This window comes from Aotus nancymaae, unplaced genomic scaffold (assembly GCF_030222135.1).
Source record: "Aotus nancymaae isolate 86718 unplaced genomic scaffold, 86718_ANA_hifiasm-v0.15.2.pri h1tg000017l, whole genome shotgun sequence".
NCBI classification, from domain to species: domain Eukaryota; kingdom Metazoa; phylum Chordata; class Mammalia; order Primates; family Aotidae; genus Aotus; species Aotus nancymaae.
In genome coordinates, this window is record NW_026988429.1 from 318,395 (window position 1) to 344,525 (window position 26,131).

Below are 26,131 nucleotides of genomic sequence, written 5' to 3' on the forward strand. Positions count from 1 at the left end.
CTGTAGGCTGTACAGGAAACATAGTATCAGCATCTGTTTGGCTTCTGGGGAGGCCTCAGGGAGCTTTTTCTATTGGCAGAAGGAGAAGGGAGAGCAGGCACATCATATGGTGAGAACTGGAGCAAGAGACAGTGTGTGTTGGGGGGTGCCACACATTTCTAAAGAACCAAATCGCCCTAGAACTCACTCACTATACAAGGACACCAAGCGATGAGAAATCCACTTACATGACTCAAATACCTCCCAGCAGGTCCCACCTCCAACAATGGGGACCACAATTCAACAGGAGATTTGGCAGGGACATATATTCAAATTCTATCAATCCACTCCTGCACCCCCAAATCTCATGTCCTTCTCACACTGCAAAACATAATCATGTCTTCCCAATCATCTCCCAAAGTTTTAACTTGTTCCAGCATTAAACTAAAAAGTCCAAAGTGTCATAGGAGACAAGACCCTGTAAAAGAACTAAGAAATCTGGAGCAGCAAAATGCATGTAGAACTCATCTTGGTCAGTACTTTTCCTTGTATAGGAAGAAACGGAGGACGTCCGGTGCATCGCCCAACACAGGTTAAGACAGAGCGGAGACTCGAAACCTGACCTCAGTTTCCGGTCCCAGCACATAGAGTTTTCAATTTCCTTTGTCGAAAGCGGCTTACAGCTCCTGTTCTCTTTCGCGTTCATAGACCGGACTCAGGCTGGAGAGGCGGACCGGAAACCGGCTCGAAGAAGACGCGGAAACGGGGATTAGCCGTCGCGTCCGGAAGTTGTGAGTTTTGTTTCAGAGCGGGAGATCTTCCGAGACGCACTGGGAACCGGATGGTGAGTTTTCCTGGTGCACTAACGGGCCAGCTCGGGAAGGGGAGGGTCCCGGCAGCTTTAATAGTGTCCTTGGGACAATGGCTGCGGGTTCTTCAGCTGTTGTTTATCAAGCGCCAACGAGGCCAGCCTCCGGGAATGGAGCACGGGAATGGAGCACGAGAATGATAGAGTCAGTCTGTCCCCTCAAGAAATATCGTTCAGTGAGGAGACAGACAGTGGATAGGCGCAAGAGTCTTTAAAGTTGTGATTGGGACCAAAAGGGAGCTAGTCCTCAGACTAAAAAGAGCCCTAGTCCCGGGGTTCTGGGCGCTGCATGGACTCCAAATGGAGTTGAAGAGAGGGAAGAGTGGTCAAGCGGAGCTGAAAGGAGAGAGGGAACTACCTGTCCGATAGGGCAAAATCGGGGAGAAAGCTTTGTGACTTGAGCTTAGAGAAGGCCATTGCGGCGGTAGCAGAAGAGGGAGACAGGGACCAGATATTACGGTATGGATCACCGTGACACAAAGTAGGCGCTTTGTCATAAGAGCAGCACAACGACTAGATCTGATGTACATTTTGAAAGGATCTCTATAACTTCGGGGGAAGACTGGATTATGAGAGGGCAGGAATTGTGAGAAACCACTTAGGAGGCTACCGCTGTAGATGAGCGGTGGTGACCTAGCCTACATATGGGAGAGAAGTGGACGAATCAAAAGTATATTCAGGAGGTGAAAATTCAGGACTTTATGGATTTGATAAATCCTATAAATTTATCAATTTATAGGATTTGAGTGACAGGTTGGGTACCCAACGATGATTCCAAGTTTCTGGTCTGAGAGTGAATTACACTAAACAAGAACAAACTATTTTGAGGTTTTCTAAGAGTTCTTCCCCCCAGTGTTAAAACCACAATTTTTTCCCTTTCTGATTATGTGTACTCATGTTTTGTATGCTCACTGTAGAAAATTCAGAGCATACATAATAAAATACTTTCCTTTGTATAAAGGACAATAAAAATTACCTCATAATCTCACTACACAAGATGGTCATATTTTAGTGTGTTTCCTTCATGCATTTTTAAAAAAATGTGTGCATCTTTAATTGGTATCCTACTGATTATATCTTTCTGTATCCATTTTTTTCCCTTTAGCATGACTAAAGATTGAACTGTGTGCCAGGATATTGTTCGCAAATATTTTTTTTTCTGTTTGTAACAAAAATAAAGTCAAATGTAATTCTAAGTGAGTGATAACATTAACTTTTTGGTGTGTTTTCTTTTTAATATTTGTTTAAAAGCTTTCTTAAAAGCCCATGATTTGACCACAATTTGTGTTGTTTTTCATTCAGATGTTTTTACTTGACGTTATTTATTGCCATTTTTACACACCATTAAGACCACGTTTTAATGGTTGTTAAATCACAACTAATTCTGTTATTAGCTAGATAAGTTGTTTTCAGCTTTTTACTGTTAAAATAATGAGAGGAACATCTTATAATTCTTAGATTCCTAATGAATTCCATCAGAAAGAGTTCTAGAAATATAATCTGCCAGGTAAAAGGATAAAATGAGTCTATCAAATTGCCACCCCAAAATATTAAGAAATTGATTGAAATTGTTTTAAAGAAATTTTTGCGATACATAGTTTTTCCATTCAAAGATATGGTCATGTCTTTCTAGTTATTCATGTTGTCTTTTATGTTTCTTTTATGTCTTTATAGATAATAACCTTTCCTTGTTAAGCTTATGTCCAAGAAAGGAGCAGGATTGATTATTTAATAATCGTACCCTCTCTGCTTAATTTCCATGTGTGGAATGAAAATCTTTGGGTCAAGTATGATACTTCATTCTTTAAAATTATTTTCTTCCTTAATATGTATGTGTAGGCCTTGCTAAAATATAAATAAAATGATGAGATCAGAAGTTGAAAAGACTAAGATAGAGTAAGGCTTCATTAATACCGTAAGTAACCTTTGGTTTAAAAAATTCCTGACATTCTGCTACGACTTGTCTACTGGGGAAGCAGCCTGTCAACTATGCATCTGAGCCTGCCTCATCTGAACAAACAGCAACCAGCTGGGCCCCTTGGCTTTTCAGGAATAGCAGCGGAACTAGAAACAGCTCAGCAGGGTTAGAAAGGCAACAGCTCATGAGGATGCCCAGTGGGCTTTTGCAATGGACTTTTCTAGTTTAACACTTTAAATCATGTTACTGTCAAAGTTATTGAATATTTCTTAAGAAATGATTTCTAATGTTAACTTTTAAACAAAAGATACCTCTTGGTTTTTTCATTTTGTGTGCAGTAGAATCCTGCTTATCTGTCAAATGCAGTTAACACATCAGCTGGACCTATTTCCTGAATACAGGATGACCCTCCTGTTATTTAAAGATGTAAAAAATGCAGGAGACTTGAGAAGAAAAGCCATGGAAGGCACCATCGATGGATCACTGATAAATCCTACAGTGGTAAATATAAATTTTAAGACTGAATGGGTTGGCCAGGTGCGGTGGCTCACACCTATAATCCCAGCACTTTGGGAGGCCAAAGCAGGTATCACCTGAGGTCAGGAGTTTAAGACCAGCCTGGCCAACATGGTGAAACCCTGTCTCAACTAAAAATATAAAAAAATTAGCTGAGCGTGGTGGTGGTGCCTGTAATCCCAGCTTCTTTGGGAGGCTGAGACAGGAGAATCACTTGAACCTGAGAGGCAGAGGTTGCAGTGAATTTCGATTGCACCACTGCACTCCAGTCAGGGTGACAAGAGTGAAACTCTCTCTCTCAAAAAAAAAAAAAAAAGCCATACAGAGCATTTAAGTATATATTAATTTTTGTGATGTTATAGGGTAGCCTAAAATTCTGTCACCTTTTGGGGAAAAAAATTTTTGTCCAAGTCAGATGAAGCCAGCCTTGACTACAACAGTGAATAGAGGCAGAAGTGCTGGGTCCTGCCCTAAACAGAAATGGTTGTGATCTGGCTCTAACATGGGAAATGCCTGTGTTTCCAGGCAGTACAGATTCTCCATGTGTAATTCATTCTTTTTGCTCTGTTTGGTAGATTGTCGATCCATTTCAGATACTTGTGGCAGCAAACAAATTAGTTCACCTCTACAAACTGGGAAAAATGAAGACAAGAACTCTATCTACTGAAATTATTTACAACCTTTCCCCAAATAACAATGTAATGTGGACTTTCCTATTTCTGTTGACCTTGTCATAATAACATACGTGTTCCCCAGTGTTGGGTTGGAGGCTAAATTCCTGCAAGCCAGTGGTTAGTAATAAACCAGAATAATAGTGAAGAGAGCTCTGGACCCCCACCTCTCACTATGTTTTAAAAAACCAAGACAGATTAGAGATTTAAATGGAGGACCTCAAACTATAAAAATACTAGGAGAAAACCTAGGAAATACTCTTCTCAATATTGGCTTTGGAAAATAATATATGACTAAGTCCTGAACAGTAATTGTAACAAAAAATTGATGACTGGTACCTAATTAAACTAAACAGTAAAATAAATGATCAATAAAGAGACAACTCACAGAATGGGAGAAAATATTAGGAAATTATGCATCCAACAAAGGTCTAATGTCCAGAATCTGTAAGGAAATGTAAAAATTTAAAAAGCAAAAATCAAATAACTCCATTTGTAAAAATGGGCAAAGGGGCTGGGCACAGTGGCTCACACCTGTAATCTCAGCACTTTGGGAGGCCAAGGTGGGAAGATCACTTGAGGCCAAGAGTTCAAGACCAGCCTGGCCAATATGTTGAAACCCCATCTCTACTAAAAATACAAAAATTAGCTGGGTAGCTTGTTGCCTGTAATCCCAGCTACTCAGGAGGCTGAGGCATGAGAATTGCTTGAAACTGGGAGGCGGAGGTTGCAGTGAGCCAAGATCATGCTACCGCACTCCCACCTGGGTGACAGAGTGAGACCCTTTCTCAAAAAAATTTAAAAAGGTGAGGGGAGCAAAGGACAGGAAAAGACACTTCTCAACAGAAGATGTCAAAGCAGCTGACAAAGATGAAAAAATGCTCAACATCACTATTCATCAGAGAAATGCAAATCAAAACCACAATGAGATAACATCTCATACCAGTCAGAATTCTGATTATTAAAAAATCAAAAAATAACAGATGCTGTCAAGGCTTCAGAGAAAAGGGAATGCTTATATACTGTTGGTAGGAATGCAAACTGGTTCAGCCACTGTATAAAGTAATTGGGAGATTTCTCAAAGAAGTGAAAAAGAACCACTATTCAACCCAGCAATCCCACTACTGGGTATATACTCAAAGAAAAATAATTCAACCTTTCAAATATGTACAAACTGATGCTATGTCCAACTTTATGATGTCACTAAACTAGTGATTATCTTCATGGGTCTGGTCACAACAACCCTCCTGGTGGAAATAATTACTGGTAATTCTAGCTATGACATAGGAACAGGAATACTCCTTGGTTGTAGATTATACTGTTGCTGCACTATATATGTGGAATTGCAAGATCGCCTCTCTGAAGCTCCTGACACCCTGTTCAATGATGTTACGACAAAACTGCCCAAGTCCTGAGACGTGAATATTTTCAACTGCAGGTAAATAAGTTCCATTCCTCAGCACACTAGGAATGCCCCTTGCCATCAGGAAGTAGTTAGACTGAGTCAACACCCCAACTCAAGACTGAGGAATGGAACAATGTCAGTGGGGATACTATAACACAGCATATCATCAGGTATTTATTGTATTTATTTTTCTTTCTCTTTGTCCTTAACTTTCTCCAGGCAGGACTGCTTGCACGTAGTCATTTTGGTAGAGGGTAGTCACTAACAAGTGATTAACTTCATATCCTAATCCTCAGAAGCTGCCTACAAGAGTAATGTATTTTTTTTTTTTTTTTTAAAAGAGAACTGATCCTTAGGTCATGCTGACATCCTTGATGGCATCCACAAGTTTGACCGGCCGAGGGACACAAACAGCTTTGATCATCAAGGAAAGCCCCCAATTACATGAAAAGGAAGGTCAGATTTGAGACTTTGACTCTCCCACCCTCATACTTTGGCCAAATTGAATAAGCCTTCCTAAGCATTAATGTCATTGTTTGGCTTACTGTGCATCGGGTATGTGAACCTAACTTTTGGGGTTCTTACTACAGCAACCTGACTGAGCTAATCAGTTACGGACAAGAACAGCTGAGCTACAATATCTCCTTAAGATCAGGGTCCAGACGTTGTTCATAGATGAGAAAAGAGAAAATAACCTGTGCAACATCAGACATTCAATGACACAAATCCTAAAAATCAGATATTTTAAAAAATGAAGCCAATGGTCAGGCATGGTGCTCATGCCTGTAATCCCAGCACTTGGGAGGTCAAGGCAGGAGGATCGCTTGAGTTCAAGACCAGCCAGGGCAACAAAGTGAGACCTTATCTCTACCAAAAATTTAAAAATAAATAAATAAAAATAAACTGAAATGAAGCCAAGCTGCTCAAGTAGTCATCAAGTATTTACTAAGGCTTACTATGTGTTATGATAATGAAACACTTCTTTGAGCCAGCAAAGGCTTCTGGCTTCCTCTGCAAGTAAAAATAATTACCCTCCCAAATGATCTGTCTATGTGTTCCACAGGTATAGCAGCAGAAGAGGCAACTCAGAAAAAGCGAAGGTAGGCCAGGCACAGTGGCTCATGCCTGTAATCCCAACACTTTGGGAGGCTGAGGTGAATGGATTTGCTTGAGCTAAGGGCAACATGGCAAAACCCGGTCTATAGAAAAAATTAGCCAGGCATGGTAGTCCATCCACACCTGCAGCCCCCAGCTACTAGGGAGGCTGAGGTGGGAGGATCGCTTGAGCCCAGGAGACGGAGCTTGCAGTGAGCTTAGATGGCACCACTGCACTCCAGCCTGGGTGACAGAGCAAGATTCCATCTCAAAACAAAACAAAGAAAACATACTATTAATTACAGATAGTGACCTAGTCCTAAAGGAATTATCTCCTACGTTGATTTTAATAGAAATTTTGAACAGTTATAGAAAATAAAGATATCACTTGAGTCAATAACAGAACATAATAAAAACAGTAACAATTTCTGTATATAAACACACACATATCACAATTCTAGTCAGAAAGAAATACATAGAAAAACAAGATAGAATTTTAAAAAATAATTTGCAAGGGAAATTCTTAATGTTTCAGTTCTAAAATATGGTCTTCCTTTAGAAATATATAAGACTGAAATAACAGACTTTTTTCCTGCAATACTGTAATTACTGCAAATTTATCAGCAGAGGTAAACAGCAATTTAATTTTTCCTTAAGCTTGAACACATAAGGGAACAATAAGGAAACCTCATTAGACCTGATCTAATTAAAAGTCATACCAGTAATCTTCAGGCCAGCTCGGGTCTCCAGGTGTAATTCCAGGACAGGTTTGTATCACTGGATAGGATAGTCTGGGGTAATTAGGCATTGTCAGGACACCACCTTCTTCTCTCCTGGGCTGCTCGACTGGCATTTGGCTTCACGTTCCAAGTGTACCTCCTGTGTGAATAACCTTCTCCAGGGGTACCAGGAGGAGGGATATGGCATCTCTGGTAAACATCTGGATTCCGTGAAAATGTTCTTAAAGCAAAACAAAAAGTAATAAGCCATTACTAGGATTAACAAAATAATTTTTATTTTAAATTTGTATTTTTATATTTTATTTTATTATTATTATTATTTTTACACATCCGAGAACTTTATTGGACACAGCTCCGCGCAGGGCCAAGGGCCCGGGGACGAGGGCGGCTCCATCCAGGAAGTCTCAGCAACAGGAACCCACAAGGCGACACTCTAGCTAAGGTTATAGATAGCTGGGAGACGAGGGCCGCTCCGCAGATGCAAGAACAGGCCAGATCTTTATAAATAAACATCCAGTTAAGAGAAATGACAACTCTTCATCATCCGCATACACAGAGCACTCTAGGGGGTAGGGCGCCAGCGGCCTGGAGGGGCAATGAGTGGGCCCAGATGTCCACGGCACGGGGCAGGCAGGGGCAAGGCCGGGGCAACAGACGATGGGCACTAGGACACTGCGCATGTACAAGACCAACTACTGGGGGCGGCGGCCCCGTGCGTGTGTGTCAGGCTGTTCGTTCTGGAATGAGGAGGGGTGGTCTTTACATAATATTCTGTGGCTGGTGGGTTTGGGAGGGGCTACTTTGTGGAGAGGATGAGGGCGACGATGAGACCGTAGAGGCCGAGCACCTCGGTGAAGATGAGGATCAGGATCATGCCCACGAATAGTCGGGGCTGCTGGGCGGTGCCCCGTACGCCGGCGTCTCCGACAATGCCGATGGCAAAGCCAGCTGCCAAGCCGCTCAGGCCTACGCTCAGGCCAGCGCCCAGCTGGAGGAAGCTCCTGTAGAGGCTGATGTCATCATTCAGGGAGTTGACGATGAAGACTGCCACCACCAGGCCGTAGATGGCGATGATGCCAGCCATGACAACTGGGATGATGGACTTCATGATCAGCTCCGGCCGCATGACGGACATGGCCGCAATGCCGGTGCCGCTCTTGGCCGTGCCATAGGCAGCGCCCAGGGCGCTGAAGACCATGGCGGCCGAGGCGCCTATGACAGCGAAAAACGAAGCATATTCGGGGCTGTTCTTGGACTCAGACATGTCTGCGGGTGGCGAGGGGGCGAGCTCTGCGGGCAGTGGCGGAAGCGAGGGCGAGGACGGGCAGGGAGAGAACGCGAGCAGGTGGGCGGTGGGGAAGGCGATCCGGCCCGTCAGCCACTGCGCTCTAAATCGTATTTTTATATTTTAAATTCATAAATTTACAAAATAATGTACATTCTACTATTTCCTACCTGTGTGACCTTAGCAGATAAACTACTTAACTTTCATTTCTCTAAGTTCTTTTCCCTATAACTTTTTTTTAAATTTAAAAATGAATTTTATTTTAGTTCATATAAAAAAATCAGTTGATTTGCTTTCTGGCTGTGTATGAAGCAAAACCACTTTGAGCCAACTTCACAGGAAAACGCACTTGTGTGACGGCGAGGTCACAGTGAGCGTGGAGCAGCCGCCTTGGAGCTCCCGGCTGCCAGGGCCGTGTGGGAAAGACACACGCACAGGAACAGAGCAGCACGGACTCTGGATTCTTCTCCGTTCTGGCCACGCTCCTCCAGTGTACACAGGTCCATTCCTTACCGAAACGAACCTCCCCCAGGCTCCTTGAGTTTATTTTTCTGTGCAGCACCTGCTTGTGCCGAGACAGCAGAAAGGGCTTTGGCTCCAGGTAACATGGCGGGTTTCACCACAGGGACTAGCTGCAGCGGGTTCAGCTGGATCTGCTGAGGCGTAATGAGCATGATCCGGTTGTGAGCCTGCCACAGCGCGACCATGGGTGTCTGCGTCAACGTCACCTGCGGGGGCCAGATCAGGGCTCGTGGCTTCGGAGGCTGCTGGATCACCAGCTGCATGGGTTGCCCCTGCTTGCCGACGCCGAACTCAGAGAAATAAAAGTTGAGTAGTTTATCCGCTAAGGTCACACATGGGGCTAATAACACTTTCCACCTTCATGGGCTGTTATGAAGCTAAATTAAGAAAATACATTTCAATTACCCACAATGCCCTGGCACAGAGTGGATTCCCAGAAGCCTTTCCACCTTTTCCTACAGAGATAAATGCACGGAATGCATGCCCATACTATTCTAATTAAATACTTTCTCTCCCCCAAAGTCTGGTAGGATTGACATAAGACACAATAAGCTATTTAATACTGAAAACAGCTGCTTCCACTTTATAAACAAATATACATAAATTATAAAGTGTAGAACAACTTTAACCATGGTACATGCAACAAATTTGAAAAAATAGGATTCAAATTTACTTGTTTATACAAAAGAAAATTTGGAAATCTGAGAAAAGAAAAAATAACCCCCTGCTACAGAGCCCTCAATCCCACTTACTATAATTCAATTAGTTAGTATTTCCTTTTGTTCTTTTCCCCAGCATCTTTTTCTGACTGTTGCATCACAGCCTATTATTTTCACTTATCATAAATAAGCTACCACTTTCAATGGCTTTATAAAATGCTGTAGTGTGGAAATAATAATTACTTAGCTACATTCTCAACTGTTGGAAATACATCAGCTACGAGTTTTTCCACGACCACAAATGATGCTGGGATTAACATCGCAAAACATATACTGCCAGATCCTGAGCCAGCCCAGGGTCCGACACATGGTAGGGAGTTTGAGAAATGTGCTGAAGGATTAAGTAAATATAGCTTTTTCTGCATTTTGAAGTATTTCCTTAGTCTCAAAATGAAATTAATAGGTAAAGCATTTTTATGGCTCTTGAAAAGTGCTTCAAAAGGCTTAAACCAATTTTCAATGCCACTAGCAACATGTTTTTAAAATGTTTGTTTACATCTTTTAAAAAGGTCAAGTTTTAGGCTGGGCACGATGGCTCATGCCTGTAATCCCAGCACTTTGGGAGGCTGAAGCAGGCAGATCACTTGAGGTCAGGAGTTTGAGACCAACCTGGCCGACATGGTGAAACCCCGTCTCTACTAAAAATACAAAAAGAAAAAGAAAAAAAAATTTAGCTGGACCTGGTGGTGTGAGTCTATAATCCCAACTACTTGGGAGACTAAGGCTGAAGAATCTCTTGAACCTGAGAGGCAGAGGTTGCAGTGAGCCAAGAATGCAATTTTGCACTCCAGCCTTGGCAACTGAGCAAGACTCTGTCTCAAAAAAACAAAAACAAAAAAACCTTTAAAAAAGTAAATTTTAGGGCCGGGCGCGGTGGCTCAAGCCTGTAATCCCAGCACTTTGGGAGGCCAAGGCGGGTGGATCACGAGGTCAAGAGATAGAGACCATCCTGGTCAACATGGTGAAACCCAGTCTCTACTAATACAAAAAATTAGCTAGGCATGGTGGCACGTGCCTGTAATCCCAGCTACTCAGGAGGCTGAGGCAGAATTGCCTGAACCCAGGAGGTGGAGGTTGGGATGAGCCGAGATAGCACCATTGTACTCAGCCTGGGTAACAAGCGAAACTCCGTCTCAAAAAAAAAAAAAAAAAAGTAAATTTTAAAAAGTGCTTTTTTCTTTTTTAATAAAAACAGGGTGCCAGGCCAAGAATGATGGCTCGCGCCTGTAATCCCAGCACTTTGAGAGGCTGAGGTGGGCAGATTACCTAAGGTCAGGAGTTCGAAACCACCCTGACCAACATGGAGAAACCCCATCTCTACTACAAATACAAAATTAGCTGGGTATAGTGGGTGGTGCATGCCTGTAATCCCAGCTACTCAGGAGGCTGAGGCAGGAGAATCCCTTGAACCCGGGAGGCAGAGGTTGCGGTGAGCCTAGACTGTGCCATTGCACTCTAGATTGGGCAACAAGAGTGAAAATCTGACTCAAAAAAGAAAACAAACAAACAGGGTTCCAACATGTTGCCCAGGCTGGTCTCCAACTGCTGGGCTCAAGCAATCCTCCCACCTCGGCCTCCCTAAGTGCTGAGCCAACATGCATGGCCTAAAAATGCCAATGTAGTTTTGAAAGTGTTTACAATGTGCTCAACTGTTTAAATCCACATTAACTGTCAACAATAACCACTATGGGGTATTATTAAAATCTCCATCTGACTGATGGAAAAATGGAAATGTAGATGGGCTAAGTATCTTACAAGATCACAAAGCAAGTAACAGAGCCCAGATGCAAAACCAGGTCCAGCCTGACAACCACTACACTAGAATGCCTATCAAAAACTGTTGCTAAACAGGCCAGGGGTGGCGGCTCATGCCTGTAATCCCAGCACTCTGGGAGGCCGAGGCAGGTAGATCACCTGAGGTCAGGAGTTGGAAGACTAGCCTAGCCAACATGGTGAAACCCCCATCTCTACTAAAATACAAAAATTAGCCAGTGTGATGGCAGGTACCTGTAATCTTAGCTACTCACAAGGCTGAGGCAGGAGAATTGCTTGAACCTGGGAAGTGGCAGTTGCAGTGAGCCAAGATTGCGCCACTGCACTCCAGCCTGGGCAACAGAGCAAGACTCTGTCTCCAAAAACAAAAATAAACAAAAAACACCTATTGCTAAATTAAGAGGCAAAAAATAATACCTTGCTATTTGTGATGGTTAATTTTAGGTGTCAACTTGACTGGATTAAGAGATACCTAGATAGCTGGTGAAGTACTATTTCTGGGAGTGTCTGTGAGGGTGTTTCTAGAGGATACTGGTGTGTGAGTGGGTAGACTGAGTGGGAGGATACGCTCAGTATGGGTAGGTACCATCCAATAGACTGCGGGCCTGAAAAGAACAAAAGGCAGAGGAAAGGCCAATTGTGCTCACTCCTGGAACTGGAATACCCTACCTTCTCCTACTCTTGGACATCGGAACTCCAAGCTTCCTGGCCTTTGGACTTGAGGACTCGCACCAGTGTTCTCCAACCCTTACAATATTTCCAGGCCTTCAGCCTTGGATTGAAAGTTACTCCACCGGGTTTCCTGCTTCTGATGCTTTCTGACTTGCACTGAACACTACCAGCTTCCCTGGTTCTCCAGCTTAGACAGCCTACTATGAAACTTCTCATCCTTCCTAAGTGCATAAGCTAATTCCTGTAATAAAAAAGCCCTGCCACCCACCCACCCACTTACTGGGACCCACCGGCCCATCCATCCATCCATCCATCCATCCATCCATCCTACTGGTTCTATCATTCTGGAGAACTCATACTAATATACCACTTTAACCGTACTGAGATTTTCCCCATTTTTCAAGAAAAATAGTTTTATTATCTGTTCAGATCCTTTGCAATTTCTTGCACTCTAGCCAGGGTAACAAGAGCAGAACTCCGTCTCAAAAAAAAAAAAAAAAAGAATTTAACTAGGGTTAATTCTGTATATATGATGCATAGAAAGTGAGGAAAAGCAAGAGTGGCAAGAAATGGGGCTGGAGAAGAAGATGGGATCCCAGGTCATGCACAGACTCGTATTATAGACAAAAAGTTCATTTTTACTCTTAAAATTTTTTTTTAATTTTGTTTATTTATTTTGAGACAGGCTCATTCTGTCACCCAGGCTGGAGTGCAGTGGCATGATCTGGGCCCACTGCAACCTCCAGTTTAAGCGATTCTTGTGCCTCAGCAATCCCAAGTAGCTAGGATTACAGGGGTCCAACACCACGCTCAGCTAATTCTTTTATTTTTAGTAGAGACAGGGTTTCTCCATATTGGCCAAGCTGGTCTCAAACTCCAGACCTCAAGTGATCAAGCCCACTTCAGCCTCCCAAAGTGTGGAGATTGCAGGCATGAGCTACCATGGCTGGCCCTTTTTTAGTCTTGAAACAATGTTAAGTGCAATGCTCATGAGCAATGTTCCAATTACAATTCGATTTCAATTTTTAGCAATCACCTATTAAAAAGATCTCTTGGCCAGGCACAGTCGCTCATGCCTGTAGTCTCCTAAGTTTGGGAGGCTGAGGCAGGTGAATCGCTTGAGACTAGGAGTTCAAGAACTACCTAGGCAACATGGTGAAACCCCATCTCTATAAAAAAATAAAAATAAAAATACAAAATTAGCTGGGCATGATGGTGTACACCTGTAGTCTCAGCTACCAGGAGTGCTGAGGTGGGAGGACTGAATGAGCCTGAGAAGCTGACTTGCAGTGAGCTATGATTGTGCCACTGCACACTAGCTTGACCCTGTTTCAAAAAAAAAAAAAAAGAAAAGATTTTTGTTGTTGCTGTGAACAACGGATTGGGCTGGGGGCACCAGCTCACACCTGTAATCTCAGCACTTTGGGACACCAAGGGGGGGGTGGATCACCTGAGGTCAGGAGTTCAAGACCAGCCTGATTACCAGCCTGAAAACCTGTCTCTACTAAAAATACAAAAAAATTAGATGGGAGTGGTGGCAGGGGCCTGTAATTCTATCAACTTGAGAGGCTGAGGCAGAAGAATCGCTTGATCCCGGAAGGCAGAGGTTGCGGTGAGCCAAGATCCGGCCATTGACCTCAAGCCTGAGGGACAAGAGCGAAACTCCGTCTCAAAAAAAAAACCAAAACAAACAAACAAACAAAAAAAAAACAACGGTTGGATGGAAATTAACAAGAAATACACTAATTAGAACCAAACTGCAACAGGTCTAGCAAGACCTGTATTAGGATGCTGACAGAAGGTGACAAAGGGTAGGAGATAAAATGAGGAGGATTTACTGAGGTATGAGATGGTGGAGGATGGTTTCAAGGAGTAAAAACAGTTCTCTGCACATGCGTGCAAAGTCTCAAAATCAATCATTTGTACGTATAAAGGAACATCTCTCAAATGAGGCCTGTTAGGACTAACAACATATGCTCTTTGTGATTTCTGAAAACAATACAAACCAACTTTCCATGTTAGATCACAGAGTGCTACTAATGCTGGGTTCCTAACTCAAATCATTACACTTTCCGTGCCAAGTAACAAAGAATTGAGAAGGTTCTATTTTGTGAATTAAGGAGTGTCCTCAAAAGTAACAGTCCCACCTTAAAGCAATCCTTCCTTATTTTACATAAGAGCACTGGCCAGAACCTCGTTTTTACAAGAATAAGGAGAAATCACAGGACATCACAGACATTGACCCTTTTAGCTACAGCGGGTGGCGAAGAGGGTCAAAGCCTCAAAGCAAGAGGCGGACAAGCCAAGATTGTGACAACAAAAGTGAGACGCAAAGACCACAAAAGATGAAGCCCACGCCCAGAAGCCACGAGCTGGAAAGGCCATGCCAAGGGCCCAAGACATATTACCTTTCGGGGATGTGGTTTCCGCCCTTCTTCTTGGCCGAGGAGCCTCCAGGAAAGTCGCGTCCCCGAACCCAGCCACTGCAGGAATGATGCCATTGGCTCATGTGGGTCCCAAGAAGCCGCCCACCCAATGCCAGGGCGGCCAAAAGCGCCAGTCCGGTGCCCTCAGTGCCAGGATAGGACTCTAGTCCTAAAGAGACTCAGAAGCCACCCACGCAGCGCTCCGGCGTCTCGCTATTGCGCACGTCGGTCGTGAGGACGTAACCACGCAGGCTTACTGAGACGCTTGATTTGTAAACAAGACTTTGGTGGCTACAGCGCCCTCTTTAGCCAGAGGCCGGTAGCACAGGTCAATGAGGGTGTGTATGCACCCTTCAAAATTCAAACAGTGTGGCACAGGAAAGTCCCTCTGTCCCCGCCCCGTAACTCCCCCGAGTACCACCTCCCCCCGCTTTCCTTGTGTGTTCTAGATATTTACAAATGCTTACATTCACATTTTGCATATTGTGTATAAATATTTACTTGCACACAGATGTATATCCTCTTTTTATATAAAAGGAGCAACTATTCATAATCTACAATGTATCTCGAACACTGATTCTCCCAATTTATGCATACTTACATTCTATTTTTTAGTGGCCATAGGGAACTTACTGGATTATCAGTAACATAATTAAAATACCATAATGTATTCAGCCAGTTCAATGTTAATGGATCTTTAGTTGTTTTCAGGTTTTTTGAAATCTTGTTACAGACAATGCTGCAATGTGAACATCCTTATACACATATACAGCTATATCTAAATTCCTAGAAGTAGAATGTCTAGAATAAAACGCATACAAACTTAAAATTTTGAAAGATACTACCTAATTATCCTCCAAAAATAATGCACAAACATCTACTCCCATCACAGCCAAACTTTTACTGGGTTCTATCACATAGCAGGTATCATGCTAGAAGTGGACAGATGTAGTTAGGTTTCAGCAAGTACCAAAAATAACTGAGAGTGGAGCTCAAGTCCAAGGTTTCCACACAGTCTCAAGCATAAAGATCTGTACCTGTTAGAAAAACGTTGAATTCTGCTACAAGTGGAACAGCAAAGAACAGCATGTCCTATAGCAGCTCTGAAAATAGAATAGAATACTAAATTCCAGATTAAACTCTAAGTAATTAGGATTGTGGATTTTTAAAAGTAACTTTTACTTTTTAGTTTCTGATTTATGGAAGTATCTTACATATATTTTTAGTAATCTTTGCAACCATTTTAGAGTTGGGTAAACCAAGGATCAGAAAGGTCAGAGTTATTGAATAAATGAACGTTAATACGGCTAGGCCATTAGCTTTATTAACACTTTTGAGACAGTAATATTCCAACCAGTTTTAAATACATAAACCTTTACAATTCTGAAAATTTCCACATCATTAAAAATGTGTCAATATTCATAAATTGTTAACTGGAAAAAGAAAAAGACATGTTGGCCGAACATAGCAAACATACAATTAGGAACATTCAATTATTTGTTGTTGTCGTTGTTGTTGAGATGGAATCTCACTCTGTCACACAGGCTGGAAAGCAGTAGCATGATCAGCTCACTGCAACCTCTGCCTCCCGAGTTCAAATTATTCTCCTGCCTCAGTTTCTTGAGTAGCTGGGACTACAGGCATGCACCACTATGCCCAGCTAATTGTCGTATTTTTAGTAGAGGTGGGGTTTCACCAAGTTGGCCAGGCTGGTCTTGAACTCCTGACCTCAAGTGATCTGCCTGCCTTGGCCTCCCAAAGTTCTGGGATTACAGCCATGAGCCACTGCACCCAGTCCACATTCAAATTTGCCATTCAATTATAAAATATTCTGGCAGGGCACAGTGACTCATGCCTGTAGTCCTAGCACTTTGGAAGGCCGAAGCAGGTGGATCACTTGAGGTCAGTAGTTTGAGACCAGCCTTGCCAACATGGTGAAAACATGTCTCTACTAAAAATACAAAAATTAGCCCAAAAATTAGGCAGATGTGGTGGCTTACACCGGTAGTCCAGGCTACATGGGGGCTGAGGCAGGAGAATGCCTTGAACGCAGGAGGCAGAGGTTCTAATGAGCCGAGATCGTGCCATTGCACTCCAGCCTGGGCAACCGAGTGAGACTCCAGCTCAAAAAATTAAATAAATAAATAATACAATATTCTTTTGGAATTTATGAATTAATCCGATACGTGCATAGTGGCCCAATTCTACATATGGTACAAATGTCTATAGATATGACAAGATACAAAATGTGACCTAAGATTTTCAGAAACCAGAAAAACTATATTGGGCTTACACTTTCAGTTTGCTAAAAGACACAACACTGGGGTGAGAACAAACTCAGTTACAGTTGACACAACAAAACCCAGACCTAGGCAGAATAGGGTTTCTACAAAGTATGGGAACTGACGAAGTGTAGGTCTTTAGATGAGACTGAGTCCAACATGAGGTAGAAGAATGCCTTCACACGTGTATAGTACTCTAGGATGGAAATCACAGGAGCAAGGCATACTTAGAGCACCAAACAGCTAAGCAGTTGATACTGACAAGTCTACCAGTATCTGCTAGGGCCCCAGATACCATATTGGAGTTTGAGGGATTCCAGTCTTCTATAAAACCAGAAAGAGACTATGGAGAGAGTAGGCAGGGCCTAACCGGTAAAAGGACTGTTTCCGTTACACCAAGTACCAGTCATCCTGATGGGTGCAAAATGCAGGGAGTAGGTTTTCGAAACAAGACAAACCCCTAACTATAAATATTGAGGCTTTAGGTCATGGTAAAACTTACAGCTAAGTTCCAGAGTGTTGTGCTCAAGCTCTTCAGGGTCTTCATCCTACATTTAAGATTTATTCTAGAGGTTAAGATGATATTAAGACTGAAGGTGATTGTTAAGTGGCTGGAACTATGGACAGAGTATCATTATAGAAGCTGGGGACCAAGAAAGGTCAACCTATAATAAGCATTTGCCTAACTAGAATTGAATGTTAGAACTGAATATTTTAATAAGTAAACATTTTATTGCTATCAGAAATAATCTTACCATACTCCCACCTTATACCACCAGTATAATCTGTAGTAGCTATGGATTCCCTTGATTTCCACTGGAATGTAGAGAAAACAGACACTAGTCTGGCTTGCAGATACTTAGTGTGTATTAGTCTCACATTACATACAAGCATGGAAGCAGGCTATCTGAGGCATGAAACTAAGATCAAAGGGGGAAAATAAAACTTCAAAACCTTGTATAGCTTAAGCCTAACTCTACACTGCCAGCCCTTTCCGAATTTCTTCTCAGATAAGCATCACCCACCCACATACAATTATGGAAAAAATTCATATCTCATAATATTAGTAGCATTATTGGAAGAGATGAGAAAATAGGTCTATAAATGCAATACTTATCTTCAGAGGTCCCATCTTGAGTTTATCCTCTTGTGGGCTCTTGGCATTCTGTACCTTCTCACTCACACTAGAAAAGTCCCTCAGTAGATCAATTCAGGGCCAGACGTGGTGGCTCACACCTGTAATCCCAGCACTTTGAGAAGCCAAGGTGGGTGGATCACCTGAGGTCAGGAGTTAGAGACCAGCCTGGACAATATGGTGAAACCCCACCTCTACTAAAATTACAATTATTAGCTGGGTGTAGTAATATGCACTTGTAATCCTAGCTACTCAGGAGTCTGAGGCAGGAGAATTGCTTGAACCCCGAAGTTGGAGATTGCAGTCAGCCAAGATTGTGCCACTGACCTCCAGCCTGGGCAACAGAGTGAGATTCCATCTCAAGGAAAAAAAAAAAAAGATAAATTCAGGTGCTTCTAAAAGCTTACAACCAAGGAAAATGATTATATCCATAGATTTCCTCCCCCAAACCAGCTGATTCCACACAGAAATCACCAGCAACTCAGTCCTAACTCATTTTATCACAGTTATAAGAGAAGTTAGTGAGAAAAGCACTAACTAGGAAAACAAAACATGTATAAGAAACACTGAGATGAACACTGTTTCAGCTTTCCTACCACCTCTGCCAGCCAATCCCATCTTCCTGGGAACCTGGCCTCCCTATTGGCTATCGCATACCTTTCAACTGCCTGCTTTGTGACATCATTCTCTCACCAAGCCTACTGCCACCTAGTAGAATCTTGGGGTAGATTTGTATCATCACAAGTGGCCAGTGACCAGTGTGACCAGTAGCCTTCATACCGCACACATGCACTCCTTGGCTTCAGCCACCCAGACATCCGCTAGGATCGTCTCTTCATCCCTTGCATCTACAGTTGATGTTTCTTCTTCTCTGACCATGTCAGGTAAAGAGAGAACATTTCTTGACAGTTTATCATTCTACTTCTTCCCCCTAACTTTAGATTTCTTTACCCCTATAGTCCCAAACAGCTTGGAATAACAGGGAAAGTATTGAAGGAGAAATCTAGAAACCTCATTTCAGTTTTGGCTTTGACATTTACTAGCTGTGTGACTTTAGATATTTCTTTTATTCTCTCACAAAATCTGTTTCCTCATCTGTTACATTAGGATAATAGATTGGTTATTCCCTCTGGTCCCTTTCTTTTCTAATGCTGAGTCTTAAAGGGCAACATAAAGAAAATGAAATCAGACACATTTGAGGCTGTTCGTTTCAACAGAATCAGAGAGAAAACCTAAGTGGTGTAGAAAACTGGCAACATAATCTGAGGTGTTTCATGTGTAATAGTCTCCCTCCACTAACATTTCAACTACACTAAATTTAGTGATGTTTTAAATACTCAGCCAGGCATGGTGGCTCACACCTGTAATCTCAGCACTTTGGGAGGCCATCTCCCTCACTAATATTTCAACTTTACTATTTTATATTTAGTGATGTATAGTGATGTTTTTAATATTCAGCTGGGCATGGTAGCTCCTGCCTGTAATCTCAGTGCTTTGGGAGGCCGAGATGGGAGAATCGCTTGAGCCTAGGAGTTCCACACAAGTCTGGGCAACATGGCAAGACACCATCTCTATAATTTACTTAAAAAAATCATCCTGGTGTGGGGGCATGCCAGCTACTCAGGAGGCTGAGGTGGGAGGATCAGTTGACTGTTTGAGCCCAGGAGGTTGAGGCTGCAGTGAGCCATGTTCACACCACTGGACTTCAGCCTAGCTGACAAGGTGAGACCCTGTCTGAAATAAACAAAAGTAATATTCACATTTTGGAGATTCCTATCTGAACTAGATGGAAGGAGAAAATGAAGAGTTCTGGGTTACAAGGAGGCAGATATTCTAGGGTAAGGAATTTGGGATTTTAAATGAAAGCAGAAAGACAGAGTCCCCTACACTTCCCTTTGGATACTCTTTGGAGAATGACAAAATGATTTCAAGGGAAAAAATATATGTATTTTAAATTTTAGAAGAAAAGCAGAAAGACAACAGAGTGAAATCTACTCAGAATAGGGCAAAATGAAGTTGGTTTTAGCAAATGCTTATATCAATAAACTACGAAGGAAATAGGCTAGAATAGAGTATCCCTAAAAAAAGCAGTTTATCAGAAGTCACATTCAGCTGCTTTTTTCTTTTGCCTTTTTGAACATAGATGACACTTGACAGTTTTTAATACAATCACTTTAGAAATGTGTTTTAGAAATGATGCTTCCAGGCCAAGCACGGTGGCTCACGTCATAATCTCTGTAATTTGGGAGGCTGAGGCAGGCAGGTCACTTGATGTCAGGAGTTCGAGACCAGCCTGGCAAACATGGTAAAACTCTGTCTCTATTAAAAATACAAAAAATTAGCCAGGTGCAGTGGTGCACGCCTATAATCCCAGCTACTCGGGAGGCTGAGGCATGAGAATTGCTTGAGCCCAGCAGGCAAAGCCTGCAGTGAGCCAAGGTCAAGTCACTGCACTCCAGCCTTTGTGACAGAGTGACTCTGTCTCAAAAAAACAAAAAACAAAAAACAAACAAAAAATGAAAAATAAAAAATAAAAAAATTTCTTTGTGAAACTATCAGGTAGTATTTTGACTTATGATAAAAAACCAGGCTTGAAGAGGGCAAAGAACAACCCTTCAGATTTACCAATGGCCTGGGTTAAATGTAAATGCTAGCAAATGTCACATGACCTGTAGAAGAAAATGTTACAGTAAGAATTATAAAAGTAATAGCTGTACTATATACTCATAGGCCAAAATTACCATATTAAAAGTTCTATTTCTCCTGGTTTCTGGTCTATGCTCAGAGAAAAGACTCCTGGCAAGGAAGTCATGGTAATGACATTAACATAATGGTAAATCTTAAACAGGTCAATCTGACCTCTCTCAGCCTCAGTTACTCATAAAATGAGGTCCTTCTCTAGGGACCTCCCAGTTCTAAAATGTTCCAATTCTAGGAAATAGTTATGAACCAATACTCACCCAGATTCAAGGGAAAGATAGGGAAGGGAGAAGTTTGCTTCTAGCCTAGGAAATAACGTATGGAGCCAGACCGCTTGGGTCTTCTGCACATCTGTGCTCAAATTGGACATAAAAGCAGTTCATCACAAGAGGACCAAACTGTTTCAGCACTCATGGCCATCATAAACTGTTTGGCTTTTGGTATCTCAGTGAATATCGGTATTAGAGGCTTCCTGATTGAAACAACTTTAAGATGATGCTGTTCTTCAAATAAGGTGAAATTTTCTCAATCTCATCAATTTGTTCATCTCTCTCTTCTTTCCTACAGAAGATTTCCAAAATACTTCTTTACTCGGGACTGCAAATTCTCTGCAGCTCTCTCTTCCTGTGGTGAGCAATGCGGCTTCCTTAACAGGAAGCATCTCCAACTTCTCCAGGGCCTCTGCTCCAGCTGTTAGCTCAGCATGGCTACTGCCATCAGCCTCTGGCACCTCTTCCCAGCCACTCACGGGCAGTGCCTACCTTTACCAACATTCTAGCACAACTATGTTGTCTGGGGTTAGTGGCCAGAGCCATAGCTCTGCTTCAGCTGCCTCTTATTCAAGCGTTTTTGAGTGGGATATTACAGCAAGCACAGCAAAGAAGTCATCCTCACTCAGGGACCGCACTGTGACTGTCATTGACCAGAACACAGCTGTCTCTTCCATGTCTATGACAGCCCAGCATGATAAAACCTCAGATGCCAATATTATAGTCCCTCTGTATCCAACACTATCTGCCAGCCTTGTTCAGGGGACACAATCTCAAATTCCTAATCAGCAGGGCCATAGCCTGTCACTTCCCTACCAGAGCCTGTCACTTCCCTACCAGAAAGGAAGCCAGGTCTATTATTATAATCCAGGCACACTGGGGCCTCAACTTTCTGGAGAACTTGGCCCCTGGCTGCAATCCTATGGCTCTGTGTCATATACAGGAAATAGGGCCTCTGCCCATCAACCAGAAATGGTGATGGTGCTAAAGGAGGTTCAGCCCACAAATATTCTACCACCAGTCTCCACTTCTGGGATGTATTACTCTGTGTCTGCTCAACCCATCACAGAAACCAGTTTTCAAGGTGAGTACAATCAACAAGAAAGGAGAGGAATAAACACAGTATTGAAAGGGAGGGTCACATCTATAGCCGAGTGGTAAGTCCACAGATAGGCAGAATTTAAGTCCTGAGACTTCAATCACTATTCTTGGGCACTGCAGTTCATTTTCAGGCTCTACGTAAGAACACCTTCTAAGTGGGAAAGTCGAACACTATAATGGCCATCTATGCCTCATGTGAGAGAGTCCCAAGAGATGTGCTCGCTTCGGCAGCACATATACTAAATTTGAAACGAGAGTCCCAAGAGATACAACACTTTTTAGTGCCCTGGCTGATCAGTTCCCCTGCATCAGCACGCTGTAACTTTCTTCCTTAATCTATTACTTTAGTGTCTTTGGAAGGCACTTCAGAACTCTTATTTTTACAGTGACACTTTGATTTTCCTTAACTTAAAATAGGATTTAAGACCTTGTGCTCAGAGATCCTCTCCAAAACAAACAGGCTCAGAATCTATGCTTGCTTATATATTTCATGAGTAAGGGCTCCCCTCTCTCCCCTAGTCCATGGCGTAAGGGGTTCTTATTCTCTTAAGAGAGTGGAGAGAATGGAAATGACCCTATATGAGAATATGAGGCTTTATAAAACATCTCCTATAGAAAAATCACTTTTATTTTTTATTTGGCTTACAACAACCTTATGAAATTCAAAGAAAGTCAAGAAACAATCACATCAAATGATAACCAGTAAGAGAACAGTCACTGCCTATCACCCAATACAGGGTCTTGTCCATAATCCTGAAGAAGAGCTAGTAGAAATGCCTTGCCTGTGTTAGAAAGGTATCCCATTGCTGCATTGGTGTTAGGGAGAGCATCTCACTTACCAGGGATTGACTTCTTCCTTGATTCCTTTGCAGTGATGGAAACTTCCCTGGGGATGGATACTTCCCTGGGATTGCAATCTTCAAGCCAGACATTTTATCTTGCACAAACTTCAGAATTCTCCAAGTCTTGCAGTAGCAGAAATACCCAGTTATTACTTGAGAGTAATCCATCACCTGAGCTTGGGGACATTTCAACGATAGTTCCAGTCCAGGGTCCAACTAATCTCTTGACAGTGTTTCCAGCTCCAAGTCAGGACAAAACCGAGAATAAGGATTTGGATGAGATTAAAACCAAGCTTTCAAAGCCTCTAGATGCCTACCAGTTCCCAACAGAAAATCAAGATCCTCCACTGCTTCCTTTAGAAATCCCTGATACACACCAACTTCTGTCCTGCATTGATCCTCTTGGCCAAGAGGAGCAGCCTGGTTCCAAAAATGCCAACCTGAGAAAGAACAGCCTGAGTCTTGAGGGCCAAGGGATACTTGAAAATGGGATTGAGTCTAGCAGTGATCCTGCAGACATCACTACATTGGTAGAGAATACTCACCTCCCCTCGATCTTCAGTTCCTTACAAGATCTTGACCAACCCCAAAGTCCCTCCATCTTCAGTTCCTTACAAGATCTTGACCAATCCAAAAGTCCCTCAGCAAAGAAAGCCAAAGATCCCAGTGCCATCAAGGTAAATCAGGTGCAGGAAAACTCAAGTGTCAGAAAGGGCCACTCTAATCAAGTCAGGAAGAACAAGCATAAAGCTGCCGAGCCTATCCATGGTGCTCCCAAGGCCAAAATCAAGCCAAAGAACCCAGAGAGCCTATTAGAGGGAGAAGTGGCTGTTTGCAGTGCCACCGCCAGTGACAGCACTTCTGTGAACACGGGCAAGCATTCTAGCAACAAACCTCACAAAGCCGCATCCAGCAGGAGCAGCAAAACTAAGAGGCATGGGCAGGAGAAGACCAAAAGAAGCAGAGAGAACAGCTCCAAGAAATCTAAAAACAGTAAGGAGTCAGGGACCAAAGTCAAGGTAGAAGAGAAGCAAGCCATTCCCAATAGAAAGCGCAAGAAAAATCAACCTGAGCTTAGCCAAGAGACCTTCAAAAAGCCACGAAGTGCCCTAGGCATGCGCATGCTAGAGTCCGTGCAAGTTTTCCATGCACTGGGGAAAAAGATCGACAAGAAAACTGGATTCTCTTCCTCCCGGACTCTGGGAAGCTCAAGCAACGCCCAGAACCCCCAGCCATTCTCAGCTCTGAAACCATGGCTGGATACCCGACGTGAGGGGAAAGGCCCGGAGAAAACTCAACTCAAGGCACAGAAACTGGATAGTGCTAAAAAAGAGCGTCCGTCTCCATCCCAGCATGAGTTGCCACCACCTGAGAAGGTCAAGTTGGTACCGTCGCCCTTTCTGACCCCGGACAAACCTCAAGCTCGACGTGTTTCTCGGCAGCCAGACCCTCCAGCCTCATGTAGTCCTGCTGTGGCTTGCCCTGCTCAACCTGGTTCTACTAACTCAGTTCAGTCGACTGCAGTCAGTCTGTCCCAACCGGCTCCTACCAACACATCTTTGACAGGTCCCGCCAGACCAGCTCAGCCAATTTCGACCAATGCAATCCAACCTGGTTCAGCCAACCCTAACCAGCCTCCTACTGCCTCTCAGTCTCCTGCTTCTAGGCCAGTGCCCCATAAAACATCATCTTGCTCTTCTCCCCAGCAGGAGCCTGTTTCCACTGCTGTGACCAATCTCCAGTCACTGCCCAGGTCTCAGAATCAATTTCTAATCCAAGACTTCAGCTTACAACGCAGGCCGTGGAGGAAACCCGACATTTCTGGGCCAGTAGAGTCAACGCCCATCACAAAAGAGCAGAGGCCAGAGCGCGAGGCCATGAAGAGGAAGGCTCAGCAAGAACGTGAGAATGCTGCCAAATACACCTCTTTGGGAAAACTGCAGTTCTTCATCCAAAGGGAAAAAGATATGGAAATTTCTGATTACTATGGCTACAGATTCTAAGAGCTGCTGAGACTGTTGCCTTTACTTTGGATACCAGCTGGTTTTCCAAATATATAGATAGATACTAATTCATTTATTCTGACAACATGTTTTTAAAACTTAATAAAGAAATGTAATAGAATTAATAGATAATATATAGGCTTTCGAGTTTTGAGATGCTGTTTACTGTGGGTTTTCTTTGGTGGGGTGGGGATCAAAGGCTGCCTTAGAAGGAATTATGGATGGACACGGTGGCTCATGCCTTCAATCCTAGCACTTTGGGAGGCCAAGGTGGGTGGATCACCTGAGGTCAGGAGTTCGAGACCAGCCTGACCAACATGGTGAAACCCTATCTCTACTAAAAATACAAAAAAGTAGTTGGATGTGGTGGTGGGTGCCTGTAGTCCCAGCTTCTTGTGAGGCTGAGACAGGGGAATTGCTTCAACCTGGGAGGCGGAGGTTGCAGTGAGCCGAGATTGTACCACTGCACTCCAGCCTGAACAACAGGGCAAAACTCCAACTCAAAAAAAAGAAAAAAAAAAAGGAGGAAGTAAAAGTTGTATGGGGGAATAGACAGCAGAATTGAGGAAAGAGGAAGGAACATGGTCCAGGACTAAGAAGGTCAAAAGGGGAGATATTTCATGGGCTTATACAAAGAATCAGAAATGGTAGAAATGGCGGAAGTAAGATGCAGAATCTGAGGTTAGGACTAAAATAATAAAATTTGGATGGAAGTTGAAGATGGCAGAAGATAAGGCTGTGTGGACCAAAAGAAATGTACAAAATCTCCCATGGATGATGGCCTTATGTCTCCTGGCCTATCAGGTGTTTTAGAAAATAAGATTCAGGACTCATCTCCAACAGGTTTGGGTTACCTTATACATACATGATCACAGTTGGGAAAGGTCAATACAAAACGGGAATCTACCACCAGGGGAACGGCAAGGGCTCACAGTTCTAGGTACAGCTGATAACCTGGGGCCTAGCCAAGTGAACTGCAGCAGCTTGAAGCTGACCCAGAAAAGACCCTGGAGTATACTTCACCATTCACTCAACACCTATGCACGGGCCAGTGAGACGCACTACAGTTCACCTTCACAACACACAAGACCAGTAACACTGTGCCACCTTCCTAGTGAGGTTCAGCAATGGGCTTGGGTCACACTGCATGCAAAGGGGTAAGGTCTGTGGGTCTCCGAAGTCCTGAGCGTTTACGATCGCCTGCAGGCAG

At 43.1% G+C, this 26,131-nt stretch overlaps 3 protein-coding genes and 1 long non-coding RNA gene across 4 annotated transcripts; 2 read left to right on the plus strand and 2 right to left on the minus strand.

Annotated features, from left to right (window-relative positions):
- Nucleotides 1–719: 719 nt before the first annotated feature.
- LOC135275611 (uncharacterized) lies at nt 720–6,260 on the plus strand. The gene is made up of 3 exons (XR_010343221.1): nt 720–823; nt 3,104–3,266; nt 3,857–6,260. It is a non-coding gene; the product is annotated as an uncharacterized LOC135275611 (long non-coding RNA).
- On the minus strand, nt 3,439–23,041 carry LOC105717181 (uncharacterized). The gene is made up of 5 exons (XM_012452213.3): nt 22,916–23,041; nt 15,627–15,692; nt 14,572–14,646; nt 7,172–7,412; nt 3,439–3,913 (listed from the first exon to the last, which is right to left on the minus strand). The coding sequence occupies exons 2-4, from the start codon at nt 15,676–15,678 to the stop codon at nt 7,312–7,314; spliced, it is 228 nt and encodes a 75-aa protein (XP_012307636.2). The 5' UTR covers nt 15,679–15,692; nt 22,916–23,041; the 3' UTR covers nt 3,439–3,913; nt 7,172–7,311.
- LOC105717178 (V-type proton ATPase 16 kDa proteolipid subunit c-like) lies at nt 7,872–12,415 on the minus strand. The gene has a single exon (XM_012452211.3). It carries the CDS (start codon nt 8,454–8,456, stop codon nt 7,989–7,991), a length of 468 nt encoding a protein of 155 aa, XP_012307634.1. The 5' UTR covers nt 8,457–12,415; the 3' UTR covers nt 7,872–7,988.
- Nucleotides 18,794–24,921, plus strand: CUNH2orf78 (chromosome unknown C2orf78 homolog). Its single transcript, XM_021670948.2, has 3 exons — nt 18,794–18,890; nt 21,274–22,059; nt 22,949–24,921. Exons 1-3 carry the CDS (start codon nt 18,794–18,796, stop codon nt 24,919–24,921), a joined length of 2,856 nt encoding a protein of 951 aa, XP_021526623.2.
- The last annotated feature ends 1,210 nt before the right edge of the window (nt 24,922–26,131 follow it).

Bases quoted from the DNA above. Each gene is read 5' to 3' on its own strand.
- CUNH2orf78 (XM_021670948.2), top strand. From the start codon at position 18,794: ATGCACTCCTTGGCTTCAGCCACCCAGACATCCGCTAGGATCGTCTCT. The intron at 18,891-21,273 runs GTAAAGAGAGAA...TCTTTCCTACAG, and splicing joins TTCTTCTCTGACCATGTCAG to AAGATTTCCAAAATACTTCT. The intron at 22,060-22,948 runs GTGAGTACAATC...ATTCCTTTGCAG, and splicing joins CACAGAAACCAGTTTTCAAG to TGATGGAAACTTCCCTGGGG.
- LOC105717178 (XM_012452211.3), bottom strand. From the start codon at position 8,456: ATGTCTGAGTCCAAGAACAGCCCCGAATATGCTTCGTTTTTCGCTGTC.
- LOC105717181 (XM_012452213.3), bottom strand. From the start codon at position 15,678: ATGCTGTTCTTTGCTGTTCCACTTGTAGCAGAATTCAACGTTTTTCTA. The intron at 14,647-15,626 runs GTACAGATCTTT...TCATTCCTGCAG, and splicing joins ATTCAACGTTTTTCTAACAG to TGGCTGGGTTCGGGGACGCG. The intron at 7,413-14,571 runs GTAATATGTCTT...TTTTGCTTTAAG, and splicing joins GGAAACCACATCCCCGAAAG to AACATTTTCACGGAATCCAG.